Raw genomic sequence first — 22,020 nt, forward strand, 5'->3', positions numbered from 1 at the left:
GCTGGGATTACAGGCTTGAGCCACCGCGCCCGGCCTTCCGATGTTTTATAGAAACACTGTTCTTGGCCAGGTGCAGTGACTCATGCCTGTAATCCTAGCACTTTAGGAGGCCCAGGCAGGCGGATCACCTGAGGTCAGGAGTTCAAGACCAGCCTGGCCAACATGGTGAAACCCCATCTCTACTAACATACAAAAATTAGCCAGGCATGATGGCGGGTGCCTATAATCCCAGCTACTTGGGAGGCTGAGACAGGAGAATCGCTTGAACCCAGGAGACGGTGGTTGCAGTGAGCCAAGATCGCACTACTACACTCCAGCCTGGGTGGCTGAAGGAAGACTCCATCTCAAAAAAAAAAAAAAAAATTGATCATCAATACTTCAAACGCACTTGCAGCCCCAGGTTCCTCCCAGGGCTACGCTTAAAAAAAAAAAAAAAAGGAAACACTGTTCTCATGCAGCCCACAGTGGCCAACTTCAGAGCCAAGTTTGCGGTACTAAATTCTTGGCAATGCTCGCACAACATTTGCTACACAGCAGGACTCGCTCTAAAGGCTCTCTGTGTATCTCCTCATTTAATCCTCAGTGGTAGGCAGAATTCTAAAGATAGCCCCAAGATTCCTGACCCCTGGCTGTTCAATCAAATACTCATCTAGGTACTGCTATGACGGCATTCTGCAGATACAATTAGAGTCCTAGTTAGTGGACCTTAAGTCAGAGAGTAGTCCCCAGCTGACAGCCAGCAAGAAAACAGAGACCTCAGTTCTACGACTCCAAGGAACTGGATTCTGCCCTCAACCTAAATAAACCTGGAAGCAGCTTCTTTGCTCCAGATAAGAGCAAAGCTGCCAACACCTTGAATTCAGTCTTGTGATACACAGCTGAGCCTGCCTGGACTTATGCATAGGTAACTATGAGATAATAAACGAGTGTTGGTTTAAGCTGCTAAGTTTGTCATATAAGAATAGAAAAACCGGGCCGGGCACGGTGGCTCACGCCTGTAATCCCAGCACTTTGGGAGGCCGAGGCGGGTGGATCATGAGGTCAAGAGATCGAGACCATCGTGGTCTCGATCATGGTGAACATGGTGAAACCCCGTCTCTACTAAAAATACACAAAAAAAAATTAGCTGGGCATGGTGGCGCATGCCTGTAATCCCAGCTACTCAGGAGGCTGAGGCAGGAGAATTGCCTGAACCTAGGAGGCGGAGGTTGCGGTGAGCCGAGATCACGCCATTGCACTCCAGCCTGGGTAACAAGAGCGAAACTCCGTCTCAAAAAAAAAAAAAAAAGGATAGAAAAACCATCTTTACAACAACCCTATGGGTACAGATGTACTATGAGTGCATGTCAGTAAAGACGAGGAAAGAGAGGCAGAAATGGGAAAAGTCACTTATTCCCACCCAGCTAGTAAGTGGCAGAACCAAGATTCCAATACAAAGATGGCCTCACAAAACTCTCTGAGACAGGGCAAAATCCTTGCATATTACCTGAGCACTATGCAATGAATGGAGGAGAAGAACAAGCTCTGCCAAGGGAGCCTTTGAATGAGTCGTCAGAAAACTAGGATCAAAGGCCAGTGGCGGTGGCTCACGCCTGTAACCCCAACACTTTGGGAGGCTATAGCAGGTGGATCACTTGAGGCCAGGAGTTCAAGACCAGCCTGGCTAACATGGCAAATCCCCATCTCTACTAAAAACACAAAAACTATCCAGGTGTGGTGGCAGGCGCCTGTAGTCCCAGTGACTCGGGAGGCTGAGGCACAAGAAATGCTTGAGCCCAGGAGGCGGAGGTTGCAGTGAGCCAAGATCGCCCCATTGCACTTAAGCAGGGGTGAGAGAGGGAAACTCTGTCTCAAAAAAATGAAAACAAAACAAAACAAAACAAAAAACTAGGATTAGCTTTCCAGATTCCTACCTCTCCGTCCACCCAGATCAGAAATGAAAAATGCTCAGACCTAGACTTCGCAGAGGGGAAGTCTGCCAAGTCCCACTGGTGAGCTACTTACAGTTTTCATGGCCCAGCTCTGCCTACTGCACGAGTAAACACACTGGGGTGGCACCTGGCAGTCTGTGGAGGAGGACAGGCTGGGTTTAAGAAGGCCGTGTAGGCAGCTGCAGTGTGAGAGGAAACAGGAATCTCTGCCACGTGGCAGTAAGAACATCGCCCAAGTTATTTATTTATTTAGTTATTTTTTGGACAGAGTCTCACTCCTTCATCTCACTGCAACCCCCACTTCCAAAGTTCAAACAATTCTCGTGGCTCAGCCTCCTGAGTACCCAGGACTACAGGTGCCTGCCACCACAGCCGGCTAATTTTCCTATTTTTAGTAGAGGCAGGTTTCCCTATGCTGGCCAGGTTGGTCTCAAATTCCTGGCCTCTAGTGATCCGCCACCTTAGCCTCCCAAAGTATACGCTTTTTCAATTCTTAACCTAGCCATCAATTTCAGTGTTAAAGAAAACTTAAAAGCCTCAGTCCTAAGACACTTGGTCAAGAAAACACTGTGCACTACTCCAGAATGATCAGAGCAGCATAAAACTGTGGACTGTGGGATAAACACAGGGTTTCAGAGGTGATGACGTGAAAGCATCTCTGCTCAGAAGCTTTCACGGGCAGCAACTGAAAGAGTGAGGCCCAGAGGAACTTCCAGGAAATTTCCAAGAGAGGAAATTCAAACCCGGAAATTCCAAGAGGTGTCTCGCACACTCTGGTTCTCTGATTCTGCCACGGTCCCCCTGCCCCATCGAGGTCTTTGAGTGCCCTGCACTTAGCGTCCGCTTCATCTCGCCTCTTCAACACCTACTTTCTCCAAGAGCTGCTTCGGAACCCGTTTGGGTTTTTTTTTCTGAGGTGACAGCCCTTAGGCAACGCCAATCGTTCCAGGCAAATTCTGTCGCGGCCAAAACCTCCCTCAGCAGCACGACCCCGCTTGTTGTGCCCAACGGGCATCGGGACCCTATTACAGCTGAGGAAACCCAGGCTCGGAGATGCCGAGGACACAGCGTAAGGGTCGGGCAGAGACCCACGTCCGCTCTTCCTCCCACACCGCCCGCTGAGACCAAGCTCAACTTCAACACGAAGCTCCCCTTCCCTCAATTCCTTCAACGAACGCTAACCTTCAACGAGCAGTGTCTCTCGCACGCCACCGAGACAGAGTGTACGAGCCGCGCTGGAAGGTGGCGCAAAGGCATGGCCCAGGAGGGTGGCAGAAGACTCAGCCGGGGCCCTCGCCTCCCCAGCCCGCCCGGCCTGGGCAGAGCAGCCGGGGCCGGCCCGAGTCCTGGGGCTCGCGGAGGAACGGAGACGGCCTCCCCAGGGGCTCGGAGAAGCCGCCGGAGCGCCGGACCGTTTCGCGCGCGCGTCCCGCGCCACTCACCTGTGGGACCCGCCGCATCGCCCGCCTCAGAGATGGAAGCCGCCATTCCGCCACGGCGCCGAAATGTCGTCATCAAGCTGCGCACAGGAGCCACGCCCCGCGGCCGGGCGGGAAAAGCGTCTCTACCACTTTGGGCAGCCACCTCAAAAGGCGCCTGCGCAAAGTGAAGGCCGGCCGGGCGGGAGGGGAAGCAGGGAGGGAGCGGCGTGGGGAAGCGGGCAGTCCGCCGCTGAGTGCGCCTGCGTAGTGGCGGCCTCCGGCCTCGCGGTCAGGCTCTCGCACAGCCAGGAGCGCGCGTGCGCATAAGCAGGGTGGTTGTTAGGGCCCCACCCGGGGAGCGCTCCCTAGGGGGCCGCCGGCGCGGACCAGAAAACTGCGGGCTTTCTCGTACCAGGCATTTACTGAGCGCCCAGTGTATGCCTGGCATCGGGTTGGGTGCTGCCACCTAAGTGAGCACGACCAATGCCGTCTATCGGGGAGGCCCTGACCGCCAAGCCCCGGGCCCCTGCGGTCCATCGTGCCACCCCCGGCACCTAGCACGCCGCCCGGCACGCCGCGGGCGCCCGATAACTGTGTGCTCCAATGACGGTGCGGGGGCGGCCCGGCGCTGGCGCTGCGGGGAGCGGGTGGCCGGCGCCGCCGCTAGGAGACGCGACGCGGGCGGGGCGGGGCGGGGCGGGGCGGGGCGGCCCTTCCCGCGGGCGGTGCGGATGGCGGCGCAAGGCGCAGGGCCGGGGCCGGGGTCGGCGGCGCCGCCGGGGCTGGAGGCGGCCCGGCAGAAGCTGGCGCTGCGGCGGAAGAAGGTGCTGAGCGCCGAGGAGATGGAGCTGTACGAACTGGCGCAGGCAGCGGGCGGCGCCATCGACCCCGATGTGTTCAAGTGAGCGGGGCGGGTGGGGGTCGCACGCTCGCCCATCACCCCGACCTCTGCTCTCGAGGTCCGCCGGGCCCGCTGGTCGGGAGGAACCCCCGGTCCTTGTCGGGTCTTCAGGGAGGTGGCCGCCCCGGGCGGGGAGGGCTCACCGGCCCTGCGTCTGTCCCCGCCAGGATCCTGGTGGACCTACTGAAGCTGAACGTGGCCCCCCTCGCCGTCTTCCAGATGCTCAAGTCCATGTGTGCCGGGCAGAGGCTGGCGAGCGAGCCCCAGGACCCTGCGGCCTTGTCCCTGCCCACGTCGAGCGTGCCCGAGACCCGAGGTCAGAGCCGGGCCCGCTGTCCCTGCCCCGGTGGCGGAGGTGGCGGGCGGGGAGGGGGCAGGCGCGGCACGGCAGCGGTGTGGCCCTGAGTGGCCAGGCCTGTTTGTGGGGTCTTGGCCCAGCACCTCCAGGGCCCATCCGTGGGCTCTGCTCCCGGGCCTCGCTGCTAGCCTTAGCAGGCACGTCCAGGTCAGGTGGACACAGAGTACATGCCCCAGGCTGGTCCAGGCGGGCTAGGGCTCCTCCTCTCAGCCCCCTCCCCACCTCTTCTCTCAGGCCTTCCTCCCACCAAGTCGGGAATCAAGGCACTTTGGGGCTGGGCACTGTGGCTCCCGCCTATAATCCCAGCACTTTCGGAGGCCACAACGGGAGGATCGTTAGAGGCCATGAGTTTGAGACCAGTCTGGGTGACAGGGTGAGATCCTATCTCTAAATATGTTTTTTAATAGACAGTCTCAGTCCCTGTCCTGTGGCATTAAAGACTCCAGGGAAGTGCCCAAGGAGCAGGGCAGGCAGAGGTCTTCCTGCCACCCCCTGCCTGTACCCTTCCTGGGCCCAGTTCCTGTGCAGGGACTTGGACAGCCTAGCCAGCTTCCCTCTGAGGATTGCAGGAAGGGAGTCACACACAGAACTCCCAGGGTGCGGATGCCTGCAGGGCCTCCTCCCTCTCCAGCGTGGTGACTGGGCTGAGCAGATGCTGGGGCTGAAAGTGTCATGGTGGAGCCTCAGCCCCCGCTTATTCCCCCTGCATGTTGCTCTGGCTTCTGACAGCTCTCTGAAATTCAGCAGAACCTCCCAGGCCAATGGAAGGAGGCCCAGAGCTGACTCCCTGCCTGGAAGCATGAGGACACCCGCACAGGCATCCTGAGAAGGGGTGGAGAGCAGGCTGCCTTCATGGGGGTGTGCCCCAGGGCCTGGGCTCCCAGGCCTCCTGCCCCAAGAGGCCCCGGGCACCTGCGTGCTGGCTTCCTCACTGACCCGTGCTCTGTCTGCTCTCTTTGTGTCTCTCTCTGACCTCCAGAGGCCTCCTTTCTCTCTGCCAGGAACAGTAGCCCCCCTAGGAGGCCCTCCTTTTCCTCCGGCCCGCAGCCTGCGGCCTCTCCGGTTCTGCTCCACAGCCTGGCTGCCACACACTCGCCTCTCTCTCCAGGCCCCCCGGGTTCCCTCCGCCTCTCTTGCTGCCTGTTCTCTCCTTTTGCAGGTTGCGTTTATTGGCTTATCTCTGGGGGTTGGTGCTCTCCCTTGTTTCCATGGAAACTGCCTGGGCCCAAGAGGCAGCTTTGAGCCGCAAGGGCAGGACCAGGCAGGCCCCGCTGCCCTGCCGCTAAGCAACAGGGCACAGTTTCTGGTTCTGTTTATTAGTGACATGGTGCGGCAGTCTCTAGACCCCACAGTCGGGCTGGCGTCCGGGGATGGGACCAACACCCGCACTGTAAGGAGCCCCACTCCAGGGGAGCCCGGCCAGTCGAGGGGCGGTGTGCTGTGCTGGAGAGCACAGCCCGAGGTGTGACAAACACCTCGGCCTCTTGGAAGCTGTCCCCTATCCGGACAGGAAGTCTGGGAGCTGAAACAGAGGCTCCCACCTTCCCCCAGTCTCCTGGGCAGCACCACATGGATGTCATGTGCTGGTCCATGGCCACACTCCAACACCCACTCAGCCCCCTTGCCCATCTCACTCCTGAGTTGGGGCCACTTCCCAGGTGTCACCAGGCGTGATGAGGCTAGGGGCCCAGAGCCAGGGGCCTATGAGAGCCCAGGGGTCTCTGATCGCAACTCCTGCATGCGCCTCCCCACAGCACCCACCTCCCTGCCACCCTGAGCTCAGGCCCAAGGGAGGATGGGGAGGGGCTGACGGACAAGCTGGAGTAGGAGTGCACGGACTGCAGGCTGAGATGAGCAGTTGAGGGCCAAGTTACCGGCAGGAGGGAGGAACTGGGAACAGCGGCCTTGTCACTCCAGGGGATGCTGCTGCTCGCTCAGGGGCTCAGGGTGCCAGGCCCAGCTTTCCGTGCAGAGGCGTGGCAGGGAAGTGAGATGGTCACACTCAGTCCAGTGAGAGGCAGTGAGGAAAATTGTTAGCGAGGCCGGTGTGTTGGCTCACGCCAGCACTTTGGAAAGTCAGGGCAGGTAGATCCCTTGAGCTCAGGAGTTCAGGACCAACCTGGACAACATAGCAAGACCCCATCTCTACAAAAAACACAAAAACTCGTCAGGCAGGCGTGGTGGTGTCTGTCTATATTCCCAGCTACTTGGGAGGCTGAGGTGGGAAGATCGCCTGGGCCTAAGCAGTGAGCTGAGATCACACGACTGCACTCCAGCCTGGGTAACAGAGCAAGACCCTGTCTCAAAAAAAAAAAAGAAAAAGAAAAACCACCAGCAATAATGGAGATGAGAGGAGGCTTCAGAGCCCAGAGAGCAGCACAGGTTACACGGGGCAGGGCAGGAGGGGTCGACAGGGCCCCAGGCGTGAGCTGGTGGGAGGGGCTGGCGAGGCAGAGTGCTATCCAGGCAGGCCCGGGGCGGGAGGAAGGAGATGGAAGGACACAATCAAGATGTACATGGGGGTTGTGGCACTGGGATGCAGGCAGAGAGGGGCCGGGAGATCGGGGGTGCCATGTGAGCAAACGGGGGCTCCGAGAGCAGCGGGAGGAAGCCCCCAGCACAGGGACAGGAGTGGCCTGGGGTGCTGGGCCCCTCAGGGTCGTTTGTTCCTCGAGGCTCTGTCCTGGAAGCCTAGCCCAGGCCCGGCCCTGTAGGCTGGGCAGCGGAAGGCCAGGACGTGAGGGCACAGAGGCCCCATGGGGATACAGGGGAACCTGAGGAGGAGGTGGAGGGGAATGGGGCAGACATGGGGCCACACCAGGAGTGTGCTGCTGAGTGAGAGGCAGAGGCCACAGATGGAATTGTGAGAGCTCTCTGAGGCCCGCATCTTAGAGCATCTGAGCACATGGAGCTCCGGCTGCCCCGGTCATGGCGGAATCTGGGATAGAGGACAGAAGGGGGTTTGTGGGAGTGATCCGGCTAGCGGGCATGGAGGCCATAGATTTCCCTCAGGACTCAGGTGTGGAGCTCTCCAGGCTGCGGGCCAGGCCCACTGGAGCCTGCATCTGTGAGCTGCAGCGGGTACCCCAGGTCCTCTGGATGCGTGTCCCCCAGCCGTCCAGATGGCCTGCAGGGACCACCACCACCAAGCTCACGCACCCACAGGGAAAGGGAAGCAGAAAACCGGGAGCACAGAGGGGCAGTGCTCGTCGTGGTGAGGGTCTGGAGGCATTGAGGGAAAAATAAATTCAGTCAAGCATTTTGTTTAAGTTTAGGGAAACTATACATTTTAAAAGTTGTCTAGAGTATGTAAGATGATGTTTGCAGTGTGGAAGCCGTGAGTCTTACCTGAGCTGTGCTTCCTGACACAGGAACCACGAGCCACACATGACTGGCATGGTCATTGCACTGCGTGTGTTACGCACAGCAGGTATCAAAACACTGGTACAAAAGGGAATGCAAAAAACCCACTACACTGGGAGGCCGAGGCTGGTGGATCTGTTGAGTTCAGCAGTTCAAGACTAGCCAGGGCAACACAGTGAGACCCAGTCTCTACAAAAAATACAAAACTTAGCAAGGCATGGTGGCACACATCTGTAGTTCCAGCTACTTGGGAGGCTGAGGTGGGAGGGTTGCCTGAGCCTGGGAGGTCGAAGTTCCAGTGGGCTGTGACTGCACCACTGCACTCCAGTCTGAGTGACAGAGTGAGACTCTGTCTCAAAACAACCTCAGTGTGAATGAGGTTGGGCATCGTGGCTCATACCTGTAATCTCAGCACTTTTGGAGGCTGAGGCAGGAGGATCATTTGAGACCAGCCTGGGCAACATAGCAAGACCCCATCTCTACAAACAAACAGACAAACCAAAAAAAGAACAAAGGTGAATGCAGCGTCTCGTGAATAACTTACGTCCTGATTACATATTGAAATAATATGTTGGATATTTTAGATTAAACTATTTAAGCTAATTCTTTTTTTTTTTTTTTTTTGGAAACAGAGTCTCTGTCACCCAGGCTTGAGTCCAGTGGCACACTCATAGCTCACTGCAGCCGCAACCCCTTGGGCTCAGGCGATCCTCCCATCTCCTCTCGAGTAGCTGGAACTACAGGTGCACACTACCACACCTGGCTAACTTTGTAATTTTTTGTAGAGATGGGAGGTCTCACTATGTTGTCCAAGCTGCTCTCGAGCTCCTGACCTCAAAGGATCCTCCCATCTTGGTCTCCCAAAGTATTGGAATTACAGGCATGAGCCACGGTCCCCTGCTGAGCCAGGCTGTTTTTAATATTCAATGGCCGTTGACTATGTTGGCACTTAGGAGGGCCCTCCAGGGACCAGGCCCAGGGGCATCAGTCACCCCACCCTCACACCCCAACCTCCAGCCACACTCGCTTCAACCCCACTGCCTAGCACATCTGACTCAGCCCCTCCCAAGGGAGCAGGGCTAAGCGAAGCTGCTTTTCTCGCTGCAAGGCGCTGCAGGCCATTCTCTTTAGGCCCTTCTCGTCCTTCATAAGGTAAAGAGGCCTGAACAGGGCTCCCCACTGACCCCGAGAGCGTGCAAAAGAGGCCTGAACAGGGCTCCCCACTGACCCCGAGAGCGTGCAGTTCCTGAAGATTGCCAGGTTTGTCTTAACCTCAGGTATGGCTTAAAGTTATGTTGGTTTCATATTTCCAGGGCTTGTCCACCCTGTCAGATTGAAAGATAAGCATTATTAGCCAGGTGTGGCCCCATGCTTGTAGTCCCAGCTACTCCGGAGGCTGAGGCAGAAGGATCCCTTGAGGCCATGAGTTTGAGACAGCAATGAACTGTGATTGCATCACAGCACTCTAGCCCAGCTGACAGAGTGAGAGTCAGTCTCTAAACACCCCCCAACACACACACACAAATCATATCATTGTTCTTTTCTACTTCCCTCTCATCCTTGTTCCAGAAGGGACCGGGTCATTACTGAGGGGAGGAGAGGAAGCTCAGAAGGCGCAGGCTGAAGGGAGGCTGGCTCTGAGTCAGGCTCAGGTCTGGGGCCTGCTGCCTTGCGTGCTGTGGGGAGCAGGGCTTTAGTTACCCTGAGAGCGCATGGGCTCCTGAGCACCCAGGTTAGGACACGGCTACAGAAGATCTGACTCTGTCTGGTCTGGCCCGCGGAGAGACTGTGGCCTCAGGGGGGATGCTGGCCCGGTTTGGGAGCTGCTGCAGGGTGGCAGGGCCCGTTTGCTCATGGAAGAGAGAATCCTTGCCCCCAACCAATCAGTGGGGACTGGAATAATGGCAGTTTGTACCAAAGGAGATGCATGGTGACCGAACATTCTCTGCTTTGTGCCTTTTTCACAAGTCACTGCTGGGCTGAGGTGGCCAAACGTCACCCAGCACGTGTTCCTGGCTGCGCCCCTCCTTGGCTCGGGGCAGCCCTGACTCCATCTTTGTTGAGTCAAGTGTGCCGAGCTGACAGAGTTCTAAGCGTGACACCACTGTCACCCTCACCACCCACAAGGCAGGAGTGAGCACAGCTCTCATTCTCTGAGGAAGAACTCCCGGAAACTCCTGAGGAGGGCCGCCCCGTCCCTGGAGGGCATGGGGAGAATTCTGTGGTATTAGCATGGACAGGGAGCTGGAGGTGCCTCTGGAAGAGCCACGGTCCACGAAGTCTCAGACCCAGGAGTCTTCACTTGTTCAAAGTGACAAATGGTGAGACAGAAATGACCTAATGGATCCCTAGACACCCGGTTGCGTCTTTTCTCCGAGACGCAGTTTCCCATTGCAGGCTGTTTGCATTCGGTAAGAGGCCAGGGAAGGACCAGGATTGAGGTTAGGTGTTCTGTTAGCTAGACCTTTGTCTGGAGTCACCCTAAAACTGGTGGCAGGGGAGTTCTCGCAACGGACTGCCCCAACCTTCCCAGGATTGAGCTAGCTAATGCCAGGTGGTTAGTCCAGAGATTTTGTTAGGACTTACATACGGAGGGGCTGCAGTGTGGCCTCATGTGGCACAGCCCGGAAGGAGGTTCTGCCCGGGCACAGCTGCAGCATGGAGTTAGGAGTTTGGCCGGGGCGGGGCCGGCTTCCACATGCTTAGCAACATGTCAGATCTTTCAGTGTTTCAAGCAACAACCTAAACGTGTTTATCAGTGTCTGGGAAGAAGCAAACCCCAGCCAGGGTTTGAGCCTGCAAGGAGAACATGTAGCTGATTAGGTCAGTGGGGTCGAGGCACTCCCTTGGTCAGAAAAAAGGGAAAGCTGGGGGGATGAAATGGGGGACCTGACACTGTGAGTCGGGCAGGGGACACATGCCCTGGTTAGAGCCCATGGGGCAGACCCTGCCAGGCCGGAGCAGGGGAGAGCCGTGTCCAAGGCACTCCACATGGGAGGCTGTGACCCCACAGGCAAGCCTAATACCTGGGCACGTTTGTCCCCTAGAGGGTCCTCTCAGTCCTGCTGATGCTGTCAAGTCCATCCCATTAAAATAAAGCTCTGGCCCAAGCGTGGTTGCAGATCTTTCTTGGCTATCTTCACAAAAAACAGTAAAGGAAGCAAATTACAAATCAAAGAAACTGAACCAGTGGTCTTCATCCGAGTGAGACTGGCGGTCGGACGGAAAGTCGCAAAGCATTCAGACTGCGGCAGTGACCCTGTCATGCAATCTGGCAGCTAAACCTGAGAGCAAGAGGCTTGACCACTGTTTGCAGAACACTTGGGTGGGAAGGAAACAATGTAAGAGCTTCCAAAATAAAAATCAGAAACCTGATTCTAGGACTCGGTGACTGGAATACTTTCTGCCTGTCACTGCCTAGGGCAGCTCAGATGTACGGTCCAGAGTGAACACACCTGGAGGATGAGGCAGCCAGTCCCTGCTGCTACTGCCAGCGCCATCGGGGCAGACCAGCGTTGCTGCCAGGCCAGGTGTGGACGGATGCGCCTACCTTTCCCTAGATGGACCCGTGGCTGGCAGTTTGCTCCTTGCATGGACTCCCTTCTGGGACACATCCTAAAGGGCGCCCTGTACACTGCCAGGGCTTATGGGGCATGGCCTGTCTTTATCCGTTCTGAGCCTCAGAACTCGGGGCTGATGCAGGGCCTCCAGCTGAAGTAGCTTTGACAGAAATGTGTAAACACACATGTTTAAGGAGCACGAGTCACCCATTCCTAATGATTGTGCTTTGTGTCTCCTCAGGGAGAAACAAAGGCAGCACAGCCCTCGGGGGAGCGCTGGCCCTGGCAGAACGCAGCAGCCGCGAAGGATCCAGCCAGAGGATGCCGCGCCAGCCCAGCGCTACCAGGCTGCCCAAGGGAGGCGGGCCTGGGAAGAGCCCTACGCGTGGCAACACCTAGGATGGGGCACAGACCTACCACACCACTGTCCCCAGCACAGGCTACCTGTTATCTCCTTCAGTTGATAATAAACCTTTCTGAGATTCAGAGGGTCCGGGTCAGACATTCTCTACTGTTTTTTGACAATATTAAGGCACAGACTTAGAATAAGGTTTCTGTGCCTGTTCTGGTTGTGCCACAGGTGAACTAACCTTCACTATGAACTTCCTGGACCTGAATTGGGTTTTGAGAAAAGGTGTCTGGATTACCAGGTCTTCTAGAAATAGATGTCAACAAGCTTCACTGGAAATGAAATGTGGGAGGTTTTCTACCAAGACGACCGAGTGCTGAGGGGCAGGGAGGCTGTGTGTGCACAGAGGGCGAGCGCTGCCTTCCAGCTTAGCATGGAGCACTAGGGTCACATGGGTGTGTTGCGACCTTCTGCAAATGCTTTGCAGAACTCAGTTGACACTCCCCCCTTCTAAAATGTCGACCTTACACATTTGACTCACAGCTTTAGGGATTTCATGGACAAGCCCCATCCACAGACCTCAAACACTTCTTGTCTTTTTAGCCAGCATGACCCATAAAGAAGCCAAAAAAACGGCAAAGTCAGTTGGAAACCCTGACTGCTTTCCTAGAATTTAGGAAATCTACACATTGAAAACTTGGCTTTGAAGAAACACTGGTTTCCCTGGGTTAAGTTACTTCTGTGGCAGCTCCTTAAGTATCTACGGTCCTGCTGCACCCAGCCCCAGGCCAGAAGGGCAGGTTGGCACCCCACCGCTCCCCATGCGGGCTCTGGGGTCCCACCCGCTCCTGTAGGCAGCGGTAAGCAGCACAACACACAGAGGTCTTGGTTTTCTACAGAACCTTTATTTGCAAACAACTTGAAAGCAGCCATCCTGGGGGTGGCAGGGGAGAACCCACCACACCCTCCCCTCAGTATTCTTCACCTTCCTCAGCCTCAGCCTCCACGGAATCCACGCCCACCTCTTCATAATCCTTCTCCAGAGCTGCCAGGTCCTCACGGGCCTCGGAGAACTCCCCCTCCTCCATGCCTTCCCCCACGTACCAGTGCACAAAGGCCCGCTTGGCATACATGAGATCGAACTTATGGTCCAGGCTGGCCCAGGCTTCCGCGATGGCCGTGGTGTTGCTCAGCATACACACAGCCCGCTGCACCTTGGCCAGGTCTCCCCCGGGGACCACCGTGGGGGGCTGGTAGTTAATGCCAACCTGCCAGAGAAGGGGAAGAGCAGTCCGTGAAGCTCACATCAGACCTAGAAATGGTAGCTATTTTTCCTCACACAGAAGACACCCTGTAGGTGACCAGGAGAATTCTCAGTTCGCCTCACAAATGTCACTAAGCCCTTCTCTGTGCCAGGCAGGGTGATAGTTCCAGACAAATAGAGAGAAAGGAACCTTGGAGGTAGCTACCTTGGCGGGATCCCAAGCTACCCAAAGGCTGTGTCCTAGCAACTGTGACATGTGATAGGTGCCAAGGTGAGGAGTCTTCCCTCTGAAAATGTATGCTGTTTGTCCTCTTTGTGGATTACAATGAAATTCAGTAGCTAAACTTTTTCCACCCAGAGAGATTCGGAGTACACAACTCTTCCTCCAGATATCATGGGGAACATCACACCCACCAAACAAGCCACTGTCGCTATGCAAAGGTAGCAGATCGTGGCTCAAGAGTCATACGAATGCTGCCACCACCGTAGCAGGAGATGGTCCATGTGCCTGCTTAAGTAGGGGGTGACACTCCAAGGTGGGGACCAAAAGGGAAGCATTTCAAGTTTCAGAATTTGGGAATAACATGACCTGAGGTCCTGGCAGCAGTGCACAGGGCCAACTAGAGCAGGGGTCAACAAACTTGTTCTGTCAATGGCAAGATGAGGCCAGGTGTGGTGGCTCAAGCCTGTAACCCCAGCACTTTAGGAGACCGAGGTGGGCAGACCACTTGAGGCCAGGAGTTTGAGACCAGCCTGGCCAACATGGCAAAACCTCATCTCTACCAAAAATACAAATACTGGCTGGGCGTGATGGCTCTTACCTGTAATCTAGCACTCTGGGAGGCTGAGGCAGGTGGATCACCTGAGGCCAGGAGTTCGAGACCAGCCTGGCCAACATGGCAGAACCCTGTCTCTACTGAAAATACAAAAATTAGCCAGGCATGGTGGCAGGCACCTGTAATCCCAGCTACTCAAGAGGCCGAGGCAGGACAATCGCTGGAACCCAAGAGGCGGAGGTTGTAGTTAGCAGAGATCATGCCACTGCACTCCAGCCTAGGTAACAGCATGAGACTCTGTCACAAAAAAAAAAAAAAAAAAAAAAAAAAAAAAGATCATAATACAAATTCTAGGCCTTCCAGGCCACATGACTTCTGTCACACCTATCCCACTCTGCTATTGGATAGCAAAATCAGTCTGCAAAGGAAGGGGTGTGGTGGCTGTGTTCAGATAAAACCTTACGTAACAAAATTAAGAGCTAGTGCTAACCCCTGAAGCAGAGGAAGAGAGGCCCAGAGTAGGAAATCCCAGTCAGAGCCAAGTACAGTGGTCTCCCCAGAGGCAGTGGGGGCCTAAGCTAGAGGCGGCAGGGAGAGCATAGCACAAGGACGCACATGTCCAGCAGAGAAATGGGACCAGAGTTAGTGACCGACTATTGGAAAACCTGAAAGGGGACAGCAAAGTTCCTTTCGTGTCAGTGGAAGGTGGGGACACATTTTGTATCTGAGGCAAACCCAGCCCAAAATTACTATGCTTCTCAGGAAAGAAAGATGTTGCTGGCTGTTTTTTTCAGACAGGGTCTTGCTCTGTCACACAGACATTGGTGGGATCTCAGCTCACGGCAAGCTCTGCCCCTCAGGCTCCAGTGATCCTCCCACCTCAGCCTCCTGAGTAGCTAGGACCACAGGTGCACACCACCACACCTGGCTAATTTTTTGTATTTTTGGTAGAGACAGAGTCTCGTCCCATTGCCCAGGCTGGTCTCGAACTCCTGAGTTCAAGCAATCTGCCTTGGCCTCCCAAAGAGCAGGAATTACAGGTGTGAACTACTGTGCCTGTTGCTGTTTTCATCACAAAGATTCATTCTTTCTTTAAATCAATAATTCATTCATTCCTTCTAAATTAAACACTCCCATAAGACAGTGGAGTGAAGGACTTAGTGAAGCAGTTTATAGTAATGCTCAAGTTAAAATAAAATACATACACCATCCACGTGATTCCCCAAAATGCCCATAAAATTCCTACTAAGCTCAACCTATCTTTTCCACATGAATTCTACCACCCAAGAAAGGGGCACAAAAATCCTTCAGAAAATATCTCATGACAAAAAAAAATAAGCTGTCTCATGCCTGTAATCCTAGCACCTTGGGAGGCTGAGGTGGGTGGATCGCTGGAGCCCAGGAGTTTGAGGCCAGCTGGGCAACAAAGTGAGGCCCTGTCTCCACAAAAAATACAAAACTCAGCTGGGTGTGGTGGTGTACACACGTGGTCCCAAGGAACTTGGGAGACTGAGGTGGCAAGATCACCCGAGCCCGGGAGGTTGAGGGTACAGCAAGCTGTGATCATGACATTGCACTCCAGTCTGAGTGAGAGTGAGATTCTGTCTCAAAGCAATAAATAAATATGGCCAAGTGCAGTGGCTTGTGCCTATAATCCCAGCACTTTGGGAGGCCAAGGTGGGCAGATCACTTGAGGCCACGAGTTTGAGACCAGCCTGGCCAACATGGCAAAACCTCATCCCTACTAAAAATACAAAAGTTAGCCGGGCATGGTGTGCACGTCTGTGGTCCTAGCTACTCGGGAAGCTGAGGTGAGAGAATTGCTTGAGCCTGGAGGCAGAGGTTGCAGTGAGCCAAGACCACACTACAGTATTCCAACCTGGGGGACAGAGTGAGACCCTGTCTCAAAAAGTAAATAAATAAAGCTCGCCACAGGATGTATAGTGTGATGACTCAGAAAGAGAGTTCAAAAGACATCAATGGGCCAGGTGCTGTGGCTCATGCCTGTAATCCCAGCACTCTGGGAGGCTGAGGCGGGCCGATCACCTGAGGTCAGCAGTTCCAAGACCAGCCTGGCCAACGGGAGAACCCCATCTCTACTAAACATACAAAAATTATCCAGGCATGGTGGCGCATGCCTGTAATCCCAGCTACTTGGGACAGTGAGGCAGAAAAATTGCTTGAACCCAGGAGGTAGAGGCTGCAGTGAGCTGATATCACACCATTGCACTCCAGCCCAGGCAACAGAGCGAGATTCTGTCTCAAAAAAAAAGACATCACTGAATCAATAATTACTCTGGTTCACTAATTTATGCCCATGTGCCTAGCCCATGGAATAGGCACGGTCTCCCCAAAGGATGCGGCCTTCAGGGGCAGCGTTATTCTGTGCATCTGCTGCTTGCTGAAAGGACTCCACATCACCCAGCCATACCTTAAATCCAGTCGGGCACCAATCCACAAACTGGATGGTGCGCTTGGTCTTGATGGTGGCGATGGCTGCGTTGACATCTTTTGGGACCACGTCCCCCCTGTACAGCATGCAGCAGGCCATGTATTTGCCATGGCGAGGGTCACACTTGACCATCTGATTGGCTGGCTCGAAGCAGGCATTGGTGATCTCGGCCACAGACAGCTGCTCGTGGTAGGCCTTCTCGGCTGAGATGACCGGGGCGTAGGTGGCCAGGGGGAAGTGGATGCGGGGATACGGCACTAGGTTGGTCTGGAATTCTGTCAAGTCCACATTCAGGGCCCCATCGAATCGCAGGGAGGCCGTGATGGAGGACACGATCTGCCCAATCAGACGATTGAGGTTGGTGTATGTGGGACGCTCGATGTCCAGGTTGCGCCGACATATGTCATAGATGGCTTCATTGTCGACCATGAAGGCGCAGTCAGAATGTTCCAGGGTCGTGTGGGTGGTCAGGATGGAGTTGTAGGGCTCCACCACGGCTGTGGAGACCTGGGGGGCTGGGTAAATGGCAAACTCTAGCTTGGACTTCTTGCCGTAATCCACTGAGAGCCGCTCCATGAGCAGAGATGCGAACCCAGAGCCAGTGCCGCCCCCGAAGCTGTGGAAGATGAGGAAGCCCTGGAGACCCGTGCACAGATCTGCCTGAGAGAAACCAGACAACATGAGTCAATGCCCGCGGAAGCCACACCACCAACTTCCACCAAGCCAGGGCCTCTTCTCTTTGCCTCTGAAGAGTTGATATGGATTCAAATCATCCATAATGAACACGCATAACACTTTGAAGCAAAGACAAGCAGATAAAGATCTACAAACAAATCACCATTACAGACTCCGTAGGACTCAAGATGCTGGTCTAAGTTTTTGATTGTTTGTTTGAGACAGAGTCTCACTTTGTCACCCAGGCTGGAGTGCAGTGGTGCCATGTTGGCTTCCTACAACCTCCACGTCCTGAGTTCAAGCAATTCTCCTGCCTCAGCCTTTCAAGTAGCTGGACGTACAGGTGTGACCACCACACCTGGCTAATTTTTGTAGTTTTAGGGTAGACAGGGTTACACCATGTTAGCCAGGCTGGTCTCGTACTCCTGATCTCGGGTGATCCACCCGCCTCAGCCTCCCAAAGTGCTGGGATTGCATGTGTGAGCCACTGCACCCGCAGGGATGCAAGTCTAAGTTTTGATCAAATGACCTGCACTTCACATTCTAAGGCCTACCCTCCCATGCAAGACAACGCCCACCCGAACCCTCCTCTTCTTACCAGTTTGCGGATCCGGTCCAGGACCAGGTCGACGATCTCCTTGCCGATGGTGTAATGGCCTCTGGCATAATTATTGGCTGCATCTTCCTTCCCGGTGATCAGCTGCTCCGGGTGGAAGAGCTGCCTGTAGGTCCCTGTGCGCACTTCATCTACAAAAGAAACCGTGTGCTGTGAATCTTTAAGGCCTGTACTCACCAAGATGGACATATTCCAGGACTGTTCACTTCTACAAAGTACAGGCGGTTCAAAGTACGTGACCTACATGTCGTAGGTCAACAGTGGCAGTGTCTGGTAGAAAATGTCTGTGTGATAATCAGATTGCAAGTGCAATTTATGACTCTAGGAAGTTAAACTCAGCCTGCAGTATAAACGATAGCACGACCAGTTCCCAGTGAAAGGAAATAAGCTTTCCCACCCCTACACAGGTAATTCTACAGGTACCTAATTCTGTCCTACGTGTAGCTACATCAAAGGCTGTTAAGTTAAAAACTCTTACAAACTGGGCAGTCACCAGGTCAGTGTGACTTCTGCAGGCAGTCCCATCAGGGCACCCTGTGTGGCCAGGGTGTCACAGGCTTTCAGGTGACACTGTCATCTCCTGTGGGGTGGGAGGCACTGAAAGGTGCTTTGTAGTGCTCCTTGGCTCCTCGGCAACTACCTCAGGCTTCTAATCTGAAGGAAGCAAACGACTGTTCTGTATTACCTTCTATGCCTGAGACGCAGGTCAAGACTCTCGTGCACCAGCATAAGAAAGTGCACAGCACTCGGGAGAAAAGCAGTGCCACACCCTGCAGGCGGGGCTGCCTAAGCAGGGCTGAGGCAGCCACGAGGGAATCTCTCCACAGCCCATCTTACTGCTGGCAAAGCAGCGTTTCCCTGTACGTCAGGTGTTCCTAAATTAGGAGCCGAGTCTCACAGATACTTTGATCACAAACCTTTCAGTTTATCCCCTAACACCGCCGTAGGCATACGCTTGTCTATTCCATCCTTTCCGCAGGGGCATTCAAAGGAGCCCACGTGGGGCTTTACCAATGCTCTCCCACTCTCCCAGGAAAGCTGCCATCCACTGCCAGGGCACCTACCGACCACGGTGGGCTCCAGGTCCACAAACACTGCTCTGGGCACGTGCTTGCCAGCCCCAGTCTCACTGAAGAATGTGTTGAAGGAGTCATCCCCGCCACCGATGGTTTTATCACTTGGCATCTGACCATCGGGCTGAATTCCATGTTCAAGGCAGTACAGTTCCCAGCAGGCATTGCCGATCTGGACACCTGCCTGCCCCACGTGGATAGAGATACACTCGCGCTGTGAACCGGAACATAAATGTGAGCCCATTGATTTCAAGGCAACTTGAAACTAAATGGCATGCGAAACATTCTAATTTAATATTTGTATAGTGTTTCAGTGTCTGGTGCTTTCGCAAATGGTATTTCCTGGAAGGGTTAGGCGACTGAGCCCGTTATCCCTGTGAAAACTAACTTGCGCTAAACCATCCTAGCTACTACGTTCTAGAGGTAGCCCTAAAACCTGTTTGCCACTACAGAAAAATTAAGTTACTTTAAAACTTAGAAGGCATGTAATGGCAATAATCAACCCCACATTATAGCCAGTCACAATAATTCTCTGAATATACAGCAGTTTTCTTTTTACATCCTGACCAAAGGATAAGGTAGTCGGGTTGGGTAAGGAAATACAAAGTCAGTCCTAGGCCACCGTGGTTCAAGCCCCGTTGCTCAGTGTGTGTCCTCTCTCTGCCCCCAAGATCTACCCTGCATCATTCACCACCGGCTCTGTGCTCCTGGAGGCTGACCCATGAGGACAGCTTCAGAGGCCTTCCTCACCCTCTGAATTCTTGCTGCTTTGGTCAATGGCAGGCAGCAGCAGGAGCCTGGGAGGAGAGTGGCATCAGGGTACTCCCTCCTTGGCCCCTTCCTGCCCAGCTGCTGTGGGTGACCTGAATCCCTTCATCAAGGCCACACTTTTGGCAGGTGGGCCTCTTCATAAAGCTACCTTCTCAGTTTCTTGTAACCACTCCCTCTCTCCACCCCTTGAAGCCTAGGAGTGTAACGGCTCCCAGATGTCATCAGTACTGGGACACTGCACTATCCTTTGGTGGTTTCTTTAAGCCCTGCCGAGCCAGGTGTGGTGGCTCATTCCTGCAATCCCAGCACTTTGGAAGGCCGAGGCGAGAGGATTGGTTGGGACCAGTTTGAGATCAGCCTGGGTAACATGGTGAGACCCTGTCCCTATGTGGCACACACCTGTAGTCCCAGCTACTTGGGAGGCTGAGGCAGGAGGACTGCTGGAACCCAGGGGTTCAAGGCTGCAGGGAACCGTCATCCTGCAACTGTGCTCCAGCCTGGGCAACAGACCGTTGTATTGAGCCGTCTCCAAAAAAAAAAAAAAAAAAAAAGGGTAACTGACAAACCATGGCTATTTAGACTTGGGAATCTGTTCTTTATGTTAACGGGTTGCTTTTTTAATTTGTTTTGGAAGCAGAACCTCTCTGTGGCCCAGGCTGGAGTGCAGCTGTGCCATCACGACTCACTGCAGCCTCAAAGTCCCCGGCTCAACTGATCCTCCCACCGCAGCCTCCCGAGTAGCTGAAACCACAGGCCCGCGTCACCACGCCCAGGCAATTTTTGTATTTTTTTTGTAGAGACCACGTTTCACCATTTGTCCAAGCTGGTCTTGAACTCCTGACATCAGGTGATGTGCCTGCTTCCACCTGCCCAGGGGCTAGGATTCCAGGTGTGAGCCACCGTGCCCGGCCTAACGTGTTGCCTTTAGGCGAATGCGGCACCGTTTCAGCAACGTGTGACCTTTAACTCCGCATCTGTCCAATGTTCACAGCCCCAACCCCCAGTGGCAGAACTCAGTCGTTTCCGGTAGCAAAGACTTCCGGGCTGGAAAGCGCGGGCAGCGCCGTCCAGTTTCAGGCGGTGACGCCGCTCTCTGCTCTCTGGAGGACGGGACACCGCCCATGGTCCCCGTCCACCTACTCGAGGCCGGCCGCTTCGTCCAAAACGAAAGCTGCCGTCCCCGCTCTGGGACCCGCAGCCCCGGGGGACGATCCTGTGTCCTCGCGTCCCGCCCTAGACCCCGCGTCCTTCTGCGGCCTCCCCTCTGTCCCCAGGCCCGCAGCACTGTCCCTCCGTCTAGCCGAGGCCGACTTCGTCTGCCTGGGCACCTGCGGGGCCGGAGCGGCCGGGCCTTACCATGGCGAGCCCCGGCGCTGCGGCCCAACGCTGCCACCCGACCTCAACCGCCGCCGCACGCACAGCCGCCACCTCCCGCTCCCGGGAGCCGCCCGCGATTGGCCCGCCGGTGCTAGGCCGCCATTGGCTGGGAGTTCCTCGGAGGCGGGCCGAGGGCCGGACCCCAGTTGTGATTGGCCATTACGCAACACGTGTACTGGGGACGCTCTGTGATTGGATGCGGGACTGGCGGGAAGGCAGTGGTGTCAGCAAAGGCTGCGTGGGTGCTGAGGCGTTTCCGGAGGGTCTTCTGACCGCGGAGAGGGTCGGAGCGGCTACTGTGTTGCCTTTTTGGGTCACGGACCACGGGCTTGCACATGAGCTCCCGGCCGGCCACTGCCCCGCCCAGGCCTGCCCCTCCCTCCCCGATCCCGCCGCCTATTCCGATCTCTGCAGAGAGGCCTCCCCGCCATGGACCCGAGTCACAGCAGCAACGCGGCCCTTCCCGTTCCCACCCACACCCAGGAAGTGGCCGGATTCGCTCGCTTGTGACTTCCGGACGCAACGGCTCACACCTGCGAGCTCAGCACTCCGGGAGGCCGAGGCGGGCAGATGAGCTGACGTCACGAGTTCCAGACCAGCCGGCCAACATGGCGAAACCCTGTTTCTACCAAAAATACGAAAGTTAGTCGGGCGTGGTGGTAGCACCTGTAGTCCCAGCTGCACGGGAGGCTGAGGCAGGAGAATCGCTCGAACCCAGGACGCGGCGGTTGCCGTGAGCCGAGATCGCACCACTGCGCTCCATCTTGGGCAACAGAACCAGACTGCGTCTCAAAAAAGAAAAAAGAAAAGGAAAAAGTGAGGCAAAATTAATGTAAGCGGAGAGGTTGGGCCAGGCGCGGCCGCTCACACCTGTAACTCTAGTGCTTTAGGAGGCCCCGGCAGGAGGACGGCTTGAGGTCTGGACTTGGAGACCAGCCTGGGTAACGTGGTGAGACCCATCTTGCCCGTTTCTACAAAAAATAAAATAAAATAAAAAACCGCAAGGCGTGGAGGTGCGTGCCTATAGTCCCAGCTACTTAGGAGGTTGAGACGGAAGAATCGCGTGAACCCAGGAGGCGGAGGTTACAGTTCCAGGCTGGGCTACAGAGCCAAACTCCGCCTTGGATAAACGA

General features: G+C 55.3%; 2 protein-coding genes across 4 annotated transcripts; one reads left to right on the forward strand and one right to left on the reverse strand.

Moving 5' to 3' along the window:
* The first annotated feature begins 4,063 nt into the window (after positions 1–4,063).
* Positions 4,064–12,022, forward strand: MZT2B (mitotic spindle organizing protein 2B). 3 transcript variants are annotated; one of them, XM_021671085.2, is made up of 4 exons: positions 4,064–4,253; positions 4,421–4,569; positions 5,591–5,770; positions 11,776–12,022. In XM_021671085.2, exons 1-4 carry the CDS (start codon positions 4,084–4,086, stop codon positions 11,931–11,933), a joined length of 657 nt encoding a protein of 218 aa, XP_021526760.2. In that variant the 5' UTR covers positions 4,064–4,083; the 3' UTR covers positions 11,934–12,022. The 3 variants fall into 3 exon arrangements, with proteins under 3 accessions (XP_021526760.2, XP_021526761.2, XP_021526762.2); XM_021671086.2 differs by lacking the exon at positions 5,591–5,770; XM_021671087.2 differs by lacking the exons at positions 4,421–4,569; positions 5,591–5,770 and having other exon boundaries at positions 4,084–4,253.
* Positions 12,023–12,768: 746 nt separating this feature from the next.
* On the reverse strand, positions 12,769–20,920 carry LOC105704798 (tubulin alpha-3 chain). The gene is made up of 5 exons (XM_012434242.3): positions 20,867–20,920; positions 18,731–18,953; positions 17,649–17,797; positions 16,355–17,035; positions 12,769–13,151 (listed from the first exon to the last, which is right to left on the reverse strand). The coding sequence occupies exons 1-5, from the start codon at positions 20,867–20,869 to the stop codon at positions 12,855–12,857; spliced, it is 1,353 nt and encodes a 450-aa protein (XP_012289665.1). The 5' UTR covers positions 20,870–20,920; the 3' UTR covers positions 12,769–12,854.
* Positions 20,921–22,020: the final 1,100 nt, after the last annotated feature.

The sequence above is a fragment of the Aotus nancymaae genome, unplaced genomic scaffold (assembly GCF_030222135.1).
Source record: "Aotus nancymaae isolate 86718 unplaced genomic scaffold, 86718_ANA_hifiasm-v0.15.2.pri h1tg000029l, whole genome shotgun sequence".
Classification (NCBI taxonomy): Eukaryota; Metazoa; Chordata; class Mammalia; order Primates; family Aotidae; genus Aotus; species Aotus nancymaae.

What these genes read in the sequence shown, in the direction of transcription:
- LOC105704798 (XM_012434242.3), bottom strand. An exon ending in CCTGGAGCCCACCGTGGTCG is followed by an intron (nt 17,798 to 18,730) that starts GTAGGTGCCCTG and finishes TTTCTTTTGTAG; the next exon opens with ATGAAGTGCGCACAGGGACC. An exon ending in GGTGCCCGACTGGATTTAAG is followed by an intron (nt 13,152 to 16,354) that starts GTATGGCTGGGT and finishes CTTCTCTGGCAG; the next exon opens with GTTGGCATTAACTACCAGCC.
- MZT2B (XM_021671085.2), top strand. Translation starts at nt 4,084, where the DNA reads ATGGCGGCGCAAGGCGCAGGGCCGGGGCCGGGGTCGGCGGCGCCGCCG. An exon ending in ATCGACCCCGATGTGTTCAA is followed by an intron (nt 4,254 to 4,420) that starts GTGAGCGGGGCG and finishes TGTCCCCGCCAG; the next exon opens with GATCCTGGTGGACCTACTGA. An exon ending in CCTGTTCTCTCCTTTTGCAG is followed by an intron (nt 5,771 to 11,775) that starts GTTGCGTTTATT and finishes GTGTCTCCTCAG; the next exon opens with GGAGAAACAAAGGCAGCACA.